The 18,167-nt window shown below is 36.7% G+C and overlaps 2 protein-coding genes across 7 annotated transcripts; one reads left to right on the top strand and one right to left on the bottom strand.

Annotated features, from left to right (window-relative positions):
• Positions 1-901: 901 nt before the first annotated feature.
• Positions 902-10,807, top strand: LOC137738118 (uncharacterized). Of its 6 annotated transcripts, none has more exons than XM_088682928.1 (9): positions 902-1,094; positions 6,530-6,678; positions 6,798-7,861; positions 8,310-8,370; positions 8,467-8,573; positions 9,414-9,504; positions 9,991-10,038; positions 10,373-10,451; positions 10,597-10,807. In XM_088682928.1, the coding sequence occupies exons 3-9, from the start codon at positions 6,798-6,800 to the stop codon at positions 10,755-10,757; spliced, it is 1,611 nt and encodes a 536-aa protein (XP_088539054.1). In that variant the 5' UTR covers positions 902-1,094; positions 6,530-6,678; the 3' UTR covers positions 10,758-10,807. The 6 variants fall into 6 exon arrangements, with proteins under 6 accessions (XP_088539054.1, XP_068333842.2, XP_088539058.1 ...); XM_088682930.1 differs by having other exon boundaries at positions 976-1,147; XM_068477741.2 differs by lacking the exon at positions 10,597-10,807 and having other exon boundaries at positions 10,373-10,571.
• Positions 10,808-12,033: 1,226 nt separating this feature from the next.
• Positions 12,034-17,669, bottom strand: LOC137738066 (pathogenesis-related homeodomain protein). Its single transcript, XM_068477669.2, has 11 exons — positions 17,324-17,669; positions 16,334-16,855; positions 15,719-15,884; positions 15,345-15,468; positions 15,129-15,241; positions 14,754-15,020; positions 13,901-14,134; positions 13,648-13,737; positions 13,298-13,348; positions 12,773-13,045; positions 12,034-12,360 (listed from the first exon to the last, which is right to left on the bottom strand). Exons 2-11 carry the CDS (start codon positions 16,852-16,854, stop codon positions 12,079-12,081), a joined length of 2,121 nt encoding a protein of 706 aa, XP_068333770.2. The 5' UTR covers position 16,855; positions 17,324-17,669; the 3' UTR covers positions 12,034-12,078.
• Between the last annotated feature and the right edge of the window lie 498 nt (positions 17,670-18,167).

Genomic DNA, 18,167 nt, shown 5'->3' with positions numbered 1-18,167 from the left:
CACGTTAGATTTTACCTGGATAAAATATGCAAGTTAGCATCCATATTTTCATTCAACATTCTTTGCAATTTAATGACCTGTCCAAGCCAAGCCAATCCTAAACATCAAATGAGGGCGATGTTCTAAGTAAGGCTGTTTGGAGAGTCCATAATTCGTAGTTCAATTTGAAGTCCTAAACTAATGAGAGTATCGAACTCCTTTAATCGCAGACTTAATGGGCTGATAGATTAAGCCACATAACTTATACATTTCGTGGAGAAATTCCCAACTACATGGTTCATATGGTATTGACACATGCATAAGTGTAGTGAAACCCAATTTGTAACGATTGACTGATGCATATAGTTGGAATGAGATTTATAAGTGTATGTCATGAGTGTCAGTTACTTTTTGTGCAAGTGCGAGATTGTTGAAGCACGTCTGAAAAGTAATTGGCGTACCAACACATGAGTGGTTATTCTTGAAAATCTAATTTCAAGTTACAACTACGAGGGCAAGGGAGAACATTTGCCGGTCAGACAGATGACCTAATAGAAGATTAGCACTATTAGAGTGAGTCCAAGGAGTACCTTAAGATATAGGGACGAGAAAGTAAGGAAGTTACAATTTGAGACACGTGCCCTGCGGTTCTAAAGTTCTAAACTAATTTTCTAGTCATAGGATGATTTATTGGGCTATCGAACATCTGCAAATGTATATTTATGTCTTTTTTGGTTTTTAATCTTGAACAAAATATGTATAGACATTACATAAATATATCAGTTTTTGTTTATGAAATCGACTATAATGAACACTAAAAGGAGAAAAACGATGTGTGTTTATTATTCAATATACTTATTGGGCAACAACAAAAATAATCAATCTATATATAATGGATTAAATTGGTTATGATGGACCTTTTGATCTTGAAACTTGTGAAAGGAAAACCCGAAGAAAAGAAGTGTTAAAAACGGCATAAAACCCATCTCCCACTCTGTCTTCGGCTCTTCGTTTGTTTTCCGTAAACCCCTGTTCCTCGTCCTTGCCTGCAGACAAACAACAGACAATGGCACCTCTGCAGCATTCTTGTCTGTAGTTGAAAGCGCGCAACAACGGTAAAGTTCTTCCTGTTGCATGTGTTGGGCCTTTGATCCTATGCACATCTATGGTAATGGTGTCCCAATTTCTTATATATACAATTATACGTATATATATATATATGTGTGTGTGTGTGTGTGTGTTCTTGTTTTTGGTTTTCTTAGTTTAGTTTTAAATGCTTTACTCTTTTCTGCATATCATAGTTTTCCCCTATAATTTTATGCGATTACATTGATGCCATTTATTGTTGAAATTTGTATAAACCCCAATTGGGTACGGATCTAGATTGCTTTTCCCAGTTGGGGTTGACCAAATTGGGTCCATATCCATGCCTTTGCTCCCCGTTTGTTAGATTTACTTTACACTGATTTGGTTTAGTTTTGATATAACGAAATCAAAATTCGGGTTGTTTTAGACTCTGTGCCTGGAATTGGGGTTGAATGTCACCACCTATTGTTGGAACCAGAATTTAGTTGGTCTTTGTGGAACAGTTTTGAGTGATTGATCTTATTTGGTTTCTGTATTTATTTCCCATCCATCGTGATGTATGAAGAAAGACTGCAAAAGTAGAGAATTCAGCAAATTTATTCGGTGATTATTTTATCGTAGTTAATGAAACTCGAAAAATGTCATAGAAGTTTAACTGTATGTCTATCTAGGTTCCATATTGGCATCAAATGAATAGTTTCCTTGTAAGTAATAACCGTAAATGCAAAGAATCTGTTCTTTCCATGTTATTAAATACTTAGTGTTGCGATCAAAGAAAGATGTGCAGGAAACAAATGTGGAAAGCATGTGGTTTTCTATGATATGCATAGGGGATGTGTTAAACTTTTAATTTATGCGTGGTGTTACACACTACCCTACCCACCTTGAATTTGGTCTTTGTAGCATGCCTCAGTGCTAGTTTGAAAAATAGATAATACTAAATTTTAGTCCGTATAACATTGCTGAATAAATAAAATGCAATCATCTAATTGATATGTTTCTTAATTTCGCACCTTAAATAGAATGCATAGATTTCTTCAGGGCATTAGAGAATATGTTAAGCAGACAAAAAGAACCAAAAGTTTCGCTGATAGTTATGCTTTATGATTTGGTGGCTTATGCCCACAACCTCATGACGTTTTAGTATTCTTGTCCAGTTACATTTGGATGGTTGAGTTTATTAATGCTTTTAAGTCCTGTAAAATTAGGCGTACAAATTATGTTGGTTCTTGATGAACTATGATTTGACCGGAAAAAAGAATGAACTGAGATAACGCTGATAAATATAACTGGTGTGAGTTTCAACAAAGTGAAGTATCTTCTTGGATATGTCATGCTACAAGGCAATTATATTTGTTCACCAAGTGCTTTGTGCTTGCATAATGTAAGTTATTGGGAAGTTATTGCTCTGCATCGCTTCTCCTTTTCCAGGGGTTTGAGGTTTTGCCTTGAGGCAGAACAGGGGCATTGAAAACTGGAAGTTCAATTCCTTTGTCTGCGGACGTGTAGCTCTTGTGGAAATTTGATTGGGAATAGAATTCTGATGAGGAGTTCGGTGGTTGGAGCACAAAGATTGGTATATCACTTAGTAGCAGATTGTAAGCATGTATATTTTGTGCATGATATGTGGTGTGGAAATGCCCAATGTTTGATTGGAAGGTAACACATGATTTTGTCTATTATGGAGGTGTGCCTCTTGAACCCTATGTTTTAACTTTTATAAACTTGAATCACTAGGAACTGGTTTTGGTGGAGGATTTCTTCTAAGACTTTAATTGGAGTGAAAGTTTGTGGACTTGTGGTCTTGGGGACAGTTGGTTGAGGTGGAGTTTTAATATGGAGAATAGCTTGGGTCTAAAAATTTTGTTAGTGCTCTTTTGGGGATTCATTATCATAAGGAAGCTTAACCTTTGGTGTATGCCTTTCGCTGACGATATAGTGTTGATAGATGAAACTCAGGAGGAGAAAATGTGAAGCTTAACCTTTGGCGGTAAGTGTTGGAATCTAAAGGTCTTTGCCTAAGTAGATTAAAGATTAAGTTTAGAGGTGAGGATTGGAGATCAAGAAGTACCAAAGAGCGAACACTTTATCTATCTTGGATCTATCTTGCAAAAGAACGGAGAATTGGATGGAGACCCTCAATCAAAGAATACAAGCTGGATGGATGAAGTGGAAGAGTGCATCGGGTGTATTGTGTGACCTTCGTATGCCACTAAAGCTCAAGGGAAAACTTTATAGGACGGCAACAAGACCAGCAATGCTTTATGACATGGAATGTTGGGCAGAGAAGCATCAACACGTACACAAAATGAGTGTAGTAGAAATGAGAATGCTTCTGTGCTTCGTTAGATGTGTGGGCACACGAGAAAGGACAAGATTAGGAACGAGGATATCCGAGGTATATTAGGAGTAGCCCAAATTGAAGATAAGATGAGTGAAAATCGGTTAAGGTGGTTTGGACATGTGAAACGAAGACCTACAGATGCTCCGGTTAGAATATGTGATTACGAGACAGAGGCTCAGGGCCAAAGGGGTAGAGGAAGACCTAGGAAGACTTGGAAAGAGACTCTAAGAAAAGACTTGAACTACTTGGATCTAACGGAAGACATGGCACAAAACCGAGCACAGTGGCGTTCTAGGATTCATATAGTTGACCCCACTTAGTGGGATAAGGCTTTGTTGTTGTTGTTGTTGTTGTTGCTGCTGCTGCTCTTTTGGGCAGGGGACATTATTCATTAGAGGATTTTTGATGATTGAAAATTTGATCTAAACAATCGGGTACTAATTAATAGATGCTATATGTGGAAGAACATTTTGTTTATTGGTATTGTGAAAATAGTTTCCTTGTAAGTAGCATTTCTTAAGTATAAGGACTTAATTTTCATTTTAATTAGGTTTCCAAGTATTGCAATAAGTAAACATATGCATCTATGGGTATGCAGGGAAAAACTGAGGAAAGTGTGTGTTGCTCCACGAAATTTTACTAATTTTTTTTTATGGGCATGCCAGTTGAAATTTTACTTAGGTGTTGCATTACCCAATAACCCACCTCCCTTGAATTTGGTGTTTGTGGCAGGCCGCCATGCTGATGTGTATAACAGACATGCTACAAATTTTTGGTACATATGGCATTTCTCAATCAGTAAATGTGTAGTTTTTCTAGTTAAGATGTTTCTGTTTTAGTTTTGATATGCATCTCAAAAAAATTACAAGGAAAATGTTGCATTGAGTGCAGGAGGTGATGAGGTATCGACTCCATGTAGTTCTAGGAAAATCTGCTTTGGGGTCCAAGTTAAATTTGTTTCGGACAATAGAGTGCGTTGATTTCTCCAAGACGTTGACGATATGTTTGACGGAAAAAGCCCAAAGGCTTTTCTCATAGTTATGTTTTGTGAGTTGGTGTATCATGCCATGACTTGATTGTTTTTAGTTATTCTCTGCCAGCTCCATTGTTGCATCTTGATTTTAGTCTCAACCAGAAACTTAGCAATCTCAGGTGTCATGATTTGTGGATGATTTTACACGGTGCTAAGCTTGTGCTGAGACTGGTTATTGATCGATATAAAAATAGTCATTAAGAATATACCAAATGTCATATTTCGACAAATTTGCTGCATGCCAAAGTGACAATTTCATATTGGCAGGGTGGTATCTAATGCTTAAGCGACTGTTGCTTAATTATGTATGTTTTAGGTCTTTTGGGCATGCACAAGGCTCATTTAGGCTCATTTAGGTTATTAACTGAAATTATTGCAGTGCATCAATTGTTCTTATAAGGAGTTTTGAAATTTGGAGCAATTTGATGGGTTGTGGAGATATTTTTGGGGAAAAATTTCTGATGAGGATTTCGGCGGTTGTATCACAAAGATAGTTATATAGCACATAAAAGAATTTTGTATTTCAGATAACACTTGGTAGGCGAGTGCATGCTATCAAGATGTGCGGTGTGGAAATGCCCATTGAAGAGTGCCGACCATAATTTGTTTGATTTAAGAGCTGTAAAAAGTGATTGTATGTGTGTGATGGAGGTGGTATTTCTTGAATCCCTATATTTATTGTGGATTTCTTTAAATACTTCGATTGTGGTGAAGATGGTAGAATTGAGGACCTTCGTTACGACTTTTTTGGTTTTGTATCAAAATTCTTTTCATTGGAAAGAAATTTGGTACGAGATCCCACCTACAGTGGAACTTTTTTTTGGATTTGTTCACTAGAGGATTGTGATGATTAGTTCATCAAAAAGGGAAGATGCTAGTTATTGGTCGACGATGCTATGAAATTGCATATGTTATTTCTTTGGGTCTTGTATTGATGTTGGGATATATCAGAAGGAGAGAGATTCTTTAAGCAGTGTCAATGCGTTTTTACTTGTGTTTGTGGTTCACATTGCATTAGAAGAGTCATAGCACTCTGAGGAACGCAAGGTATATGGGTCAAGGATGTTTAGTGTTTCATGTCTATGGCTTTAAATAAATTCCGCTGGTGTATGGTTCCAGCAGGTCCTTAGTCTTTAATTTCTTTTTTCTTTAGGATTATTAGGTTTAGGTCTTGATTAATTACACCCTTATGATTCCCTTTAGACAGATTTAGTGATTGAATAAAATTGATGGAACTTTCTCTGTAGGTTTGTGTGATTCCTAGAATCCCTATTGGTGTAACCCTAGCAGTTTCTATCCTTTTCTCATATTGTTATCTAACCATTTTCTCTAACCGCCCCCAACCCCACCCCCTCTTTTTTTTTTTTTAATCTTTCCCTTTGTTTTCTATAAACAAATAATGTGACCATCAAGAAATCTAAACAGGTTGGCATCCTTTTCTATTAGAAACTGAGCAAGTTGTGCTTCATACTCTGTCACGGAGTTAAAGATACTAAAAGGATTATTCTCTTCATTTGTTATTTTGGAACCTTTAAAAATTTTTGTTTACTTATTTATGGGGTGGTTGTACTTATTTTATTTTGTTGAAACTTCTCTTGGCGATGCAGGATGAAAGTCGGGTTTATCCAAAAACGGGTGTTTGAGGATATTGCTTACTACAAAGAAATCAATTAGGGTTTAGTCCTTTTGCTTTACTTGTAGCGAAATTTTATAAAACTGGCCCACCTAAGGCAGCTTCTTAAGTAGGTTTGACTGTAGATACTGTAAGCAAACAGTGGAATCTGTAAATTACTTTTTCTTTGTTTGGTTGCCCCCTACCTTGTTAGAATTCCTTGGGTGATGTAGCTATTGTTGGTGATGTGTTTGTGGAGTACCATGTAGAGTTTCGTCATGATGTGTGTGTGTGTGTCAAGCAAGTTTTTGTTACCTGTTTTTGCTTGGACGATGAAGAGTCTCACTTTCTTTTTTTTTGCCCGTCTGCATTGCGAAACTGGTCTTACGTATAAAATTGAGTTCAATTGAAGAAGTGCATGAAATTGTACAATATGATACCCATTTTTAAAACTTGTTTTGCCTGTTGGAAACAGAGAGGTTGATGCATTAGAATGAGGAAAACTTTGGGAGATGCCTCTTCTGTCATATGAAACTCATATTTCAAACATATTATAGAGTGATTCAGCGTGTTACTGTGGTACTTTGAAGCAACAGACACCAGATATTAGTGAGGTGGTTTCAGGTGAAATGTTGAGTCTGAGTTTCCTTCCTAGTTCAATTGAAGCTGCTATATTTTGTGTATCTAACCGTGGGTTACACGATGACTTATGTGATTCCGTGCCTGGTGCTGAAACTTGGCAGATGTGTACAAAATGCGATGATCATTGCAGCTGCAGAAGAGCTCAACCAATCTCTGAGGAAACCAAGAATTTTGATGATTCGTGCTCCTTGATTTTTAAAAGTGGCTCTTCCCTGCTTTCAGCAGTCACCATGTCTGAAAGTTCTGCACCTAATCTTGTTTATAAAAGGAGGAAGTTACGAGGAAACCCTGTCACCAGGTTTCAAGGAGGTCAAGAAAACACTATAAGTGGTGATTATTTTTCTTTTCTAAATTCTAAAGCTTCTGCAGTTGCTGGTAAGGAACAACTTGCTTCTCAATTAGAGCATGAAACTGAACCCACTCGAGCTCATTTTGTAGCTCCTCGTTTATGCAAGAGAGTCGCTCATGTTTTAAATTCAGAATCTTGTAATGGATGTTCTGCTGGTGAGGAATTAGTTTCTGATGAAGCACCTAAAAATAACGTGCAAAAACTTTTAGAGGTAAGCAGCGTAAATGATAGTTGTTCATCATCAAAGTCAAATATGGAGCATGCTTCAACTTCCGTGAAGACTGAAGTACATGAAACAGGTGAGTGCTCCTCTTCTAGTGCAGTAGTTATGGAGGTTGTGGGAGACCTGTCTGAAAAGGATCTATGCATCTCTATTCTTAGAAGCCATGGACTACTTGGGGATTCCCAGGCTACCATGAATAGTGGTTCTGCGGAAGACACTGACACCATTGGCAGTGACATCCATCGCCGGTCATGCACAATTTGTAGTCGTTCTGGAACCACTTTGAAAATGCTAATTTGTGATCATTGTGAAGAGGCATTTCACATTTCATGCTGCCACCCCCGTATGAAGAAACCACCTATTGATGAATGGTTCTGTCATTCTTGTTTGAAAAAGAGACATAAGATTTTACAGGAGCAAGTGACCCAAAAATCGATGAATATCACAAGTGTCATGAGTAGGGAAGCATCACCCAAGGGCCAAATGAATCCCATAATGTTAATGTTGAGAGACATTGAACCGTATAGAACTAGTGTTCGGGTTGGCAAAGGGTTTCAAGCGGAAGTTCCTAACTGGTCTGGCCCAACAAATGGGTATGTTTATTCTGTTATTTACTTTTGATGCAGTTGAAGTTTATAGACTGCCTTCACTAGTTGGATTATCCTTGTGAAAACTGCCTACTTTACTTGTCTCTCTTCCTTTCGATTGGTCATGTTTCAAATGATATGTACTAAGAAGGTAGCCACTTCGTGGTTTATATAGGAGGGTAAATAGTTTCATTTCGTTTTTTGCTTTGAATCCTTGTTTTCAGAGAGCTTAGCATGCCAGGTAGGACAGATCTTCTTGTTTCTGCTGCTTGTATTCCTAAACCATTGGCTTGCTGTCCTGCATAGTTACCTGTGTGGGATCTTTTTTTCTCATTTGTTCTAGGAAAGAAAATTGTCATCATCTGCCTTTCCTAACTCTGTTTCGAATCATTATTTTCTTTCATTTTGCATGTTACTTACAATATACAGCTTTTGTTATTTTGATTTGATATAGTGATATCAATGGCATTGGTGAACCATTGGAAATAGATTCGTCAGAATATGCTAGATTCCATGTAAGTACTTGATGTGTCTCTATTTGTAATCAGCTTTTCATTTGGCATGAGAGATTTGGAAATTTTATGGAGTAATGACACATCTTTCCGTTGTAGGGGCTGAACTGCAATAAACCTTCTAGACATAGCTCTATAGGTAATTGGCTTCAATGTCAAGAAGTTGTAGATCGCGCAAACAGAACTATTTGTGGAAAGTGGCGCAGGTAATTTATTTATGGTTGTGTTAACACTTAAGTGGAACCTGTGAAGGTTGTGATCTGATTATTTAGTTGGAAGTTTTATGTATGGTAATATATTTGAGTGACATTACTTTAATGGAGAACATGAAACATTTATACGAATGTATGCATGTTGTTTTTGACTTGTCAACCTGATCATTGTAAAATATTTGGGATATAACCCCAATCCAAGACTGATGGTACTTTAGATACTGGAAGAATGCATCAAAGCTTCCCTTCTCTCTTTTCCTTACTCTCGATGGGTGTTTTTATTCGTTTTCCATCTCTCTCATTCTTTGGTCTTAGTGATTGAAGATTAAGACTTGACACTGGAACTGGAAAACCAATTTGGATGCCAAAAAATCAACAATGGGACTTATTTATTTGATGAGAGTAACACACTGCAACCTCAAAGACTTGAGGCATTTAAAAAATTTAGCAACAATTTCTCGACCTACCCCTTTATTTGGATGGAGAGTGATTGAAGGTTGGCTAAACTCATGTTTCTCTCCATCCTTATAATCCAAATCGCAGCTAAGACACTGCAATCTACAAAGCTTTAGCCTTCTTCCCAGCCGGAACCTTGTCCTTCCCACTTGAAATTATACCACAAATCTTACGGCTGGATTCTTTTTTATGTAAATTATCTCAAAATATAAAGCGCACAAAATAGTTCAGAAAGAGTTTTTTGGTATCTTGATATGTCACGTAATACTATTGATCTAAAGTTGTGTTATATCGCTTTTGTTCTCTTAGTTGATCTTCTACTTTTGTTGTTGATTATGCTTGACATTTTAACAAATATGGAAGATTCTCGTATATTAGGGCTCCTCTTTTTGAAGTCCAAACTGATGACTGGGAGTGCTTCTGCTCTATCCTTTGGGATCCAAGCCATGCTGATTGTAACGTGCCTCAGGTGGACATATCACTGACACTATTTACATCTCTATTTATAGACTAGTTTTGAATTTTTAGATCTTTCGTATAATACTCTCAGAATTAGAGGAGTAACACTAGTAGGTATGCATCCGCGCAAATTCTCTTATAGGATCCTTCAACGTGATCGCATTTTTTCTGTGACTTAAAAGAATGGATCACATTTTAAACTGCTAGATTAGATATAAATGGTTGGGATTGCATCTCAACAATTGTGCACCTCAACTATCCATATCGAACCTACTGAGGGTTATTGGGATTTCATTCAGTCAGATTTTGATATGAAATGACTGGGATGTAGTCATTAGGGTAGACCACTTCACTATTGTATTATGTCAATGTATTTTGCTTCCCTCACTTTGATTTTATCTTTGTTCTATGCTTTCTTCACTTTCATTATAAGCTGGTCTGTGTGGTGTCCATCTTTAAATCTAACGTCGTCCCTCTTCTTTTGTGTTTGGCTCAGGAACTGGAAACGGATCAAGTTCTAAAGCAACTGAAGTATATTGAGACGGTATGTTACAGGCACTTCCTCCAATAAATAAGTTTTTGGCTTGCTGTGTTCATTATAAAATGATGAGTGCTGACTATCCGGAACCAAGACTACCCTTTGAATTCAATCTTATTTATTTTTGTCAGGGTAGGCATGGGTAGGTTTAGTAAGAGAGTTGAAATGAGACGCTAAAGTTTAGTATTCAAATTTATACGATGTTGCATGGTTTCAAATTCATGTGCTTTTGCTTGAAAATCCTTTTCTGAATTCTTATATATGCCTAATTGCTCGTAGGAGCATAATATTATCGTACTGGTTTTTCTTTGGGTTCTTATTAATTTCTTATGATGTGTAGCTGAGGCCGCGGTTATCTGCTAAACGGCATACTTTGGACGGAACCAAGAGTGCTGGTGATCTGAAAAACCCCATAGTAGGTACAAAAAGTATACAAACTCTATGATATGGTGAAAGCTTGTGATAAGCGTGTATAGAACCTGGCTCGTTGAGTCGTTGTACATCATAAATATCAAATCGAGTTAGAAATTTTGACCACAGTTAACTGGATTATGGTTTTTGTAGGCAAAGTGCACGAGCCACTGGCTTCTGTGCCTCTCTCTCTCCCTTCCCCCCCACCCCCTTTTTTCGTTGTTGTTAAGCTTAACGTCCTTGTTAAGACACCAGTGTTTACTGTTTCATCTTTCAATGGGGTTAACAGGAATATGCTGGACTACACAATGTGACGAGTCTTTTTGCTGCATCAAGATATAAATTAAAATGGTTCTTATTTTGAGGTTGCAAGGAATTGAAATTGGGTCTATCAATATCCTTGGTCCTATTGAATGTTTGATCATCCCATTAAATTGATGACATGTTGAGCGTGGGACTCTTATATGGGCTAACTCGTTAATTTAATAAAGAATTAGATGTTTAAAGAGATAAAATATATAAATTGATACAATTCTAAAATTTTAGTGTGCAATTTGAGAAAAGTAGGACTTCGTGGTCTTATTTGAAAATCACCTCAAACTGGAAGAGTGTAAAATGTAGTTACCACTTGAAAAGTATTTCTGTTACGATCTAATTTATAGAAATGGAGATATGTAGTTAGAAATAAAGGATGGTCATGTAACCTTGCTTAACTAGCCTAACTCACCATGTTGTTTAACATCATCCCATTTTCATTTATCACCAGCCTCGTTGGGTCTCTAAGACTGGATTAGAATAGATAATTCTCCAAATTCAAGGTACATTGAAGTGAGAATGATTTTTTCATTTTAAGGGATTAGTCATGAATGAAACGCTTCCCTTCTAATCCTTCCATTTAACGAATAATTCATCTCCTGCATTCAAGTTAAAACAACACTACATTTCTTCTTCAACATATCTTTAGAACAAACGAAGCCACTAGGTCCAATCCAAGGAGAGATTTTTTAGTATGTTAAGAACACAGCCCGGAATACCAATGTCATAATATAATTGGTTGAAAACTTGAAAAAAAAAAAAATTTAACCAATTATTCCTGGCACTCTAAAAAATTTCTCTAATCCAAGAGCTTATCTTTTCAATATAAACTTCAAATTCGCCTCCATAAAAAATTAATTAATAAATAAATAAACCTTTTGTAAACTCAAAATGTTAAACCATGTTAATCTTTAAACGATGTCATCTCCGATCGAAGCAGGTTGAAATCTCTCCCCTCTAATAAAAATAAATAATTGGACAAACAATACAAATCTCTTTAACTGGAAATTGAACTGCAACCTTCAGACTGCAGAATATTTCACACTAAATGAATGCAACACTGATGCAGCATCATTCTGCTCGTAGTTCATCGTCGTCTTAACTTCAATTTCAAGTTGTACAACAGTGCCAATCCGTTTTCCAGGATTCGATGTTTGCTTTCAGATATAGAGTAATTTTAATATCTTGTGTGCAGAGAGAGAGAGAGAGAGAGAGAGTATTCTTGTACAACAAGCAAAATGATAAACAAATAAAATTTCAAAATGACGGGATGACTGATACAAAAAAATGCTATATTTCATTCAGAAAATTGTCAAATTATCAAACCTTTTCCTTTAGTTCTGCTATTGGAACATAAATCACAGACTGTTCATGCAATCGAGATATATTTGAATTCTGCTTTGCCTTCACGGTTTGAAATTTCAATAATTTCTGTCTCACGTATTCTAGTCTACCTTTGGCCTTACATAGTCTCTCCATTTCCAGCTCTGCAATTCGACATCCATCTTCACCTCCTCCAGCGATAAGGTTGGCCCTCTTCTCCTTTGTTCGTGTTTTCCTAAGCTTCTTCAAGCTCACATCATCACTCAACTCTTTTCCATCCTATATGAAAGCAAACCAACACATGAGTAATCTTTGTTTTCACTTTATATTTTCAACACAGATAATTGGCAGTAAATATAGTATCTAAAAACCAAAAAAGTCCCTAATCTGCCACTTTATATTTTACGAAAAATAAGCAGAGACAAGCACAAGTCTAAGAGAAGATTTAACCAAGTGAACTAGTTGAGGAAGGAAAGGGTGAGGGTTCCTGAAGAATTCTCTGATATACCAGAATTCTTCTTCCCACAAAAACATAGTTCTGGGAGATAATTGTATGAGAAGTTTGCTTGCACGTATGTAAAAAGGTATGATATGGGGATTCTGAGATCGCAAAGTCAGGTGAAGTGCAGTTGGTTTCTAATATGATTTTTGGATGGAAAACGAGATGGCAAATTTCCAGAAACTCACAAACCTTATTCTGAAGGACAAAGACCTCGTTGCTCTTTGCACATGACCCACACGAAAGACCTTTCTGTTGACTCTTCCTCAAGGGGCTGCTTAGTGATTTTGGATGCTTTCTCCGGAAGGCCTTAACATTCTTTGGCGAATGGACCACAGTTTCAGCTAAGGTATCATCATCTGAATCTGATGCCATGAGATCAGCAGCTTTTCCAGTCACATTTTCATATCCCGGTTCCTTGGAGATTCCAGGAGTAAAAGTGTCAAGGTCTTTATCACTCGCTCCCTGTTGTGCAAAAGATCCATCAACATAGTTTATTGAGAGACAAAAAATCCTCAGGAGTTGAGATTTAACATCCTAACTCTCCATGGCTCATTCACCAATATAATCTTTGTTTAAAAGATTTCCAACTCCATACAAACCTTTGATTTAGTAGCGATAACAAAGAGGCTAAAACAGATAAACGAAAAAAAATAAAAACAATAGTAGAATTGAAGAAGATGGGCGTATGAGAAATAACATGGACAACTAGCTCACCTTTCTGGTTTTCAGAGCTAAGTAACGTGCGTTCTTGAACCATTTACTAACCTTGAAATTGCAACATTAAAATTATTAGAACAATGGAAGAGCTAACAAGATCGTAGCCATTTTATATCAGTGGCAGATCAGAAGCTACAAAACCATATCTACACATTTTAACATTCCCTCAGATTCACACCATAATTCCAAATTTTCAATAAAGCAGAATCCAGAAAGACAATGCATTTGACTGGATGAAAAACGTTGCCCTTATCCAAATTGGCAAGCAATAAAACTCATACCAAGCAACGAATTAGTTGACAGTTCAAGAAGGCACAAACAATCTGTAGTTCATCGATCGCCATTACCTTCTCAGGATTAAGGCCCAATTCTTTTGAAAGATTATCCTTGACAGCTCTAGAAGGAAGTTCATTCTCAGAAAACACTTGGCGGAGCTTCTGGAATAAGAAATTACAGCAGAAATTTTAGTCTAGGAAATTACATATACTACCATCAGATTTTCAAAATAGCTACGCCAGAATCATTATGGGTGCAAGTGAAGAGAGAGAGAGAGAGAGAGAGAGAGAGAGAGAGAGAAGGGAAAGGGACAGGTTCTAATACCTCTACTGCATTTCGAGGAATTCGGAAACATGACCTTCTAACTTGCGTATCTGAAGAGTGTTGGCTGGATTTCTTTTCTGTACGGTCAACATCTGGATTTCTTTCACTTTCATAGAGAGTCATAAGAGTGCTGGCTGCATCAGATTCTTTTCCTCTCCGCTTTCTTTTACTGGGACCCCAGTCTTCATCATCACTAATTTGTTCGAGCAAAGGACCATCTTTTCCAAACATTTCCTTAGGAGAAAACAAATATGCAACACAGTGAATATTGGACCGTCACCTCAAAGAACCTTTGTTATACAACAGATACAGTGCCCCGTTATTATCCACACAATATAAACTTTAATTAAACCTCAAAGGGTTTAATATATATTGATTAAAATATGATACGAGCATTTCAAAAGTTGACTATATCCTAATAGGCATGTTTTATTGCCAAACCATCCACAATCAAATTTATAAAGAACACCAGCAAGCAATTTCTAAGTAATTCATTACCTTGAAATTTACAACTCTCCTCTTGTCAGACTCAAAAGTGGAGTCCAGTTGAATGTAAAGATAAGGTACAAGGAATTAAAGGTCATACTATAATTAGAAATTTAAAAATTACAATTCTCGAAAGGTCACGGTTTTGAGTCATGGAAACAACCTCTTTGCAAAGCAAGGGTAAGGCTGCGTACAATAGACGTTTTGCCTGACCCTTGCTAAGAGGGGAGTCTTGTTGGCTTAGGGTCGAGCCTTGTTTTAAAAAAAAAATTACAATTCTGTTATCAGTCTAGAGTTCTATCTCAATTTTATTTATCAAGAACAAGTGGAAAAAAAGAACTCGAAAAATTTGGGCTTCTATACTCACATCATATAACTTCTTATAATCAACACTTCTTTTCTGTCTGCGGCCGGAAACAATTTCCCCGTCGGTAGATACATCAGAACCTACACTGACATCAGTTGAAAATTCCTCTTCTGATGCAATGTCATTGCTGCCTCCCCTGCTGCAGCTGTTCTCGTTCCTCTCTGGATTATAATCATCATCTTCAGAATCATCGGAAGGCCATTCTTCATCTGGATTTAATAAGGAATTCTTGCCATGGGGGAAAGCAGCTTCTTCCTTGAAGACATCCTATATTCCAAAGAGAGCCATTAGTTATAGGAATTATTAAAGCAGCAAAACCAAAAGTAATTGGGGGTGAAATTTTGACATTTCTCAATGATTTAGGCAATGACTAACCTGCCAACCACTGTTCATGGGAAAGCAGGTCCCCAGATGAGCATTTACTAATTCTAGTATTTCCATTTTACACTCACAAAATTTGCAAAACCAACCTTGCTCTCCTCGAGGAACTGTAGATTAACAATTGAACTTAGAAGTAGCTTTTGCTAAGAAAACATAATTGGTATGTCGCCAAAAGGTCCAAAGCAAATTCAGAAGAGGTGAGAAACTTACTATTTTCAGTATCCAAGGGAGGATCAAGACATTTTTGGTGGAATGCACAATTGCATGTCCCATCACATAGTATAATATCATTATCGGGGAAAGCTTCGTTCAACTTGCACTTTGCACAGAATATCTAATAGAAAGAAAAACCAGAACGTGAATAAGCATGAAACCAAGATAAGGAGGTAACGCCTCATATGAGGTATTATTTCCAAGGAGAATCGGTTCTAACGAAAAACAATAAAATCATTATTGCTCCAAAACTATCAGTAGCCTACGCTTGGGAGCTATTGGAAAGTCCAGACCTTAGCAGAGACCACAATTAGGGATCCAAACATCCCTTGGCGGCACATACAAAAAGGATAGTAATGCCGTGTACTTACATGTTCATGAGAAACAGATCCATCTGGAGAAATAAAAGAATCTGCAATGCTTCCTACTGAGCTCAGAGAATCCAGTTGATGAATTGCATCACGGATTCTAAGCTTGCAATTTAAAATCTGCTTATTGGCTCTCTGTAGTTCCATTTCAGGCCTAATCTTTTCTCGACTGTGATAAAAGTAATAATTAAACGAATTAAACCGCATAACTATTTACTATAGAAAGGAGCCCAAGAAAACACTGCACATTCTACATGCTTAACTGATCATCATCACTTGCGTATAATAAAAATGATCGCAATTTAATTCAAACTTAACACTGCAATGTTTTCAGTTAATTTGAGTACATAAAATCTACAAGATTGTGCTCCTGCTATTAAAATGATTGAAAATGCACATTCATCGAATAATCAAAACATTAGCTTCTAAAACTATCCACAGTCACCTATTTATTAAAATTCTATTTTAACATAAATATTATTCTTTTCAAACCAAGTCTTCGAAATTTCATTACTCTTTTCCTATGTCTAGCTTAAATACTAAATCATTGATAGAACTTATGAGATATATAAAGCAGAAATCAGGAAATGAAGATATGTATTAAATGATCGTACATACCTCTGACCTTTCCAACCTTCACCGGCATAAGCATCAATAAGGTTCTGCTCCAGTTTTATTTTAATCAAAAGGTACCTTGTCCTCCTCTGCAAGCGAGAAGTTTCATCCAACTCCACCTTATCCTTTTTCGGTTTCTTCTTTCTCCTCCTTTTTTCTCCTTTCTCATCAGAGCCGTTCTCTGATAACTTGTTGTGTTGAAGTTTCACAGCAGACGGATTTTTGGAAGAATCTGTATCATGCTCTTTACGAAATCCTTTTCTACTCAGCAATTTATTGTAAGCATCATAATTCCTTGACGCGTTGCTTGAAGAGTTGGCACCTCTCTTCTTTGACAAGGCTGAAGCAATAATGGTCTTGGACGACTTTGATTTTAGTTTTTTAACATGTGGAACTTTTCCACCTTTTTTAACTTTTGGCGACGAAATCAGGTTTGCCAGAGAACCGGAATAACAGGGTTTCCCGTACTCCTTAAAGGATGATTTCTTTCCAGGAACACGCATATTTTTAACCAATGTATCCATACTGAAAATCAAAACAGAAATCAGGTTAGCATTGACAAAACAGGTTCTGTAGCACCCTGGAATTTAAACATATTCGACAAAGTCCAATTAATGATCATAATTGCGGAAACAAATTCCGAATTTCCGACAGCCAAGTGAATAGGGTGCCTCTTTACAAAGTAGATAATTACTTAGCTACTGAACCAAAAAGAACAATTTGAACATAGCAAGGTAATCAATGAAACAAGATTGAGTTAAATGCAATCATCTTTCCTACAAAGTGGAATATCAATGAATTAATCAGGTGATATGTCAATGCAGACTCAGAAGCAAGCATGTGATCTTCTGCCTCCCAATTGGAAGATTTTATTTGTAAAAAACAAAAAAAACTCAGATCACAAAATTCAAAGATTGGAACAGAGCACCAAACATTTGAGCTTCAAACTGACAGATAAGAAGTAGAGAGATAGAGGTAGAAATGGAACCTCACCTGAAAAAGAATGGAGATCTCTATCAACTGTTGGCCTTTGAAGCTGCGGCAATATACACACACATATACATTCATATATGAGAGCAAGAGCTTTGGGATTGTCGAGGCATTGATGGGTTTTGGATTAATTGCTCCAACAATTTCAAATTTTGAAACTTTTTTTCGGTTCTTTGGGGTTTTTCAATTGTGCTTTTCGGTTAGTACTCGCAGTCGCCGGCCGGTTTTGTTCTTCCCGAAGCGCCACCCGAAGGTCTCTCTCTCTCTCTCTCTCTCTCTCTCTCTCTGAAAAGACCATTAACAAAAAAAGTCCTAAATATAATGGTTCAGTTTTCGAATGCTCGATGTTGGATTATCTTATGCTGTTGCTATGCATATAATATGAGATTTGATCCACACACCCAATTTTACTTCTCTTACATCTTTTTAATTTTCGACCGTCGGATCGGATGAATTGAAAAAAATCAACGGAAAAAAATTATCAAAAAGTGTGTAAAAAGTAAAATAAGATGTGTGGATAGCACACCCCTATAATATATTAACGACCAATATGATTCCATCATGGAATAATTTTCTGTTTATTTTTTTATATTTTAATTTCTTTAAAATTTACTCACAACCAATTGATGAATTCCTCTACACAACTTGTAACTAATCAATGAAGTGTAGCAATATATTTATTTTCTCTTCTTTTTTATCCGAGAGGTATCTGGGAAGGAGAGATTGAATCAAAAGTACCGCGCTTAACGAATGTACAAAATGCACTTAATCACTTGAGTTTGTTATATACAAGTACAATATAGTTTGGGTACACTAATGCAACAAGTACATTACAGTTTGGGTACAC

This window comes from Pyrus communis, chromosome 13 (assembly GCF_041283825.1).
Source record: "Pyrus communis isolate YQ-2024b chromosome 13, ASM4128382v1, whole genome shotgun sequence".
NCBI lineage: Eukaryota > Viridiplantae > Streptophyta > Magnoliopsida > Rosales > Rosaceae > Pyrus > Pyrus communis.
The sequence above is the reverse complement of the archived record's forward strand: the minus strand, read 5'-3'. Positions and strand labels throughout refer to the sequence as shown.

Coding starts and splice junctions, on each gene's coding strand:
- LOC137738118 (XM_088682927.1), top strand. CDS start 6,684: ATGTTGAGTCTGAGTTTCCTTCCTAGTTCAATTGAAGCTGCTATATTT. Junction 7,862..8,309: donor TGGTCTGGCCCAACAAATGG/GTATGTTTATTC, acceptor GATTTGATATAG/TGATATCAATGGCATTGGTG. Junction 10,039..10,372: donor AACTGAAGTATATTGAGACG/GTATGTTACAGG, acceptor TATGATGTGTAG/CTGAGGCCGCGGTTATCTGC.
- LOC137738066 (XM_068477669.2), bottom strand. CDS start 16,854: ATGGATACATTGGTTAAAAATATGCGTGTTCCTGGAAAGAAATCATCC. Junction 13,738..13,900: donor TTCCTCGAAATGCAGTAGAG/GTATTAGAACCT, acceptor TTCTTATTCCAG/AAGCTCCGCCAAGTGTTTTC. Junction 13,349..13,647: donor TGGGCCTTAATCCTGAGAAG/GTAATGGCGATC, acceptor TGCAATTTCAAG/GTTAGTAAATGGTTCAAGAA.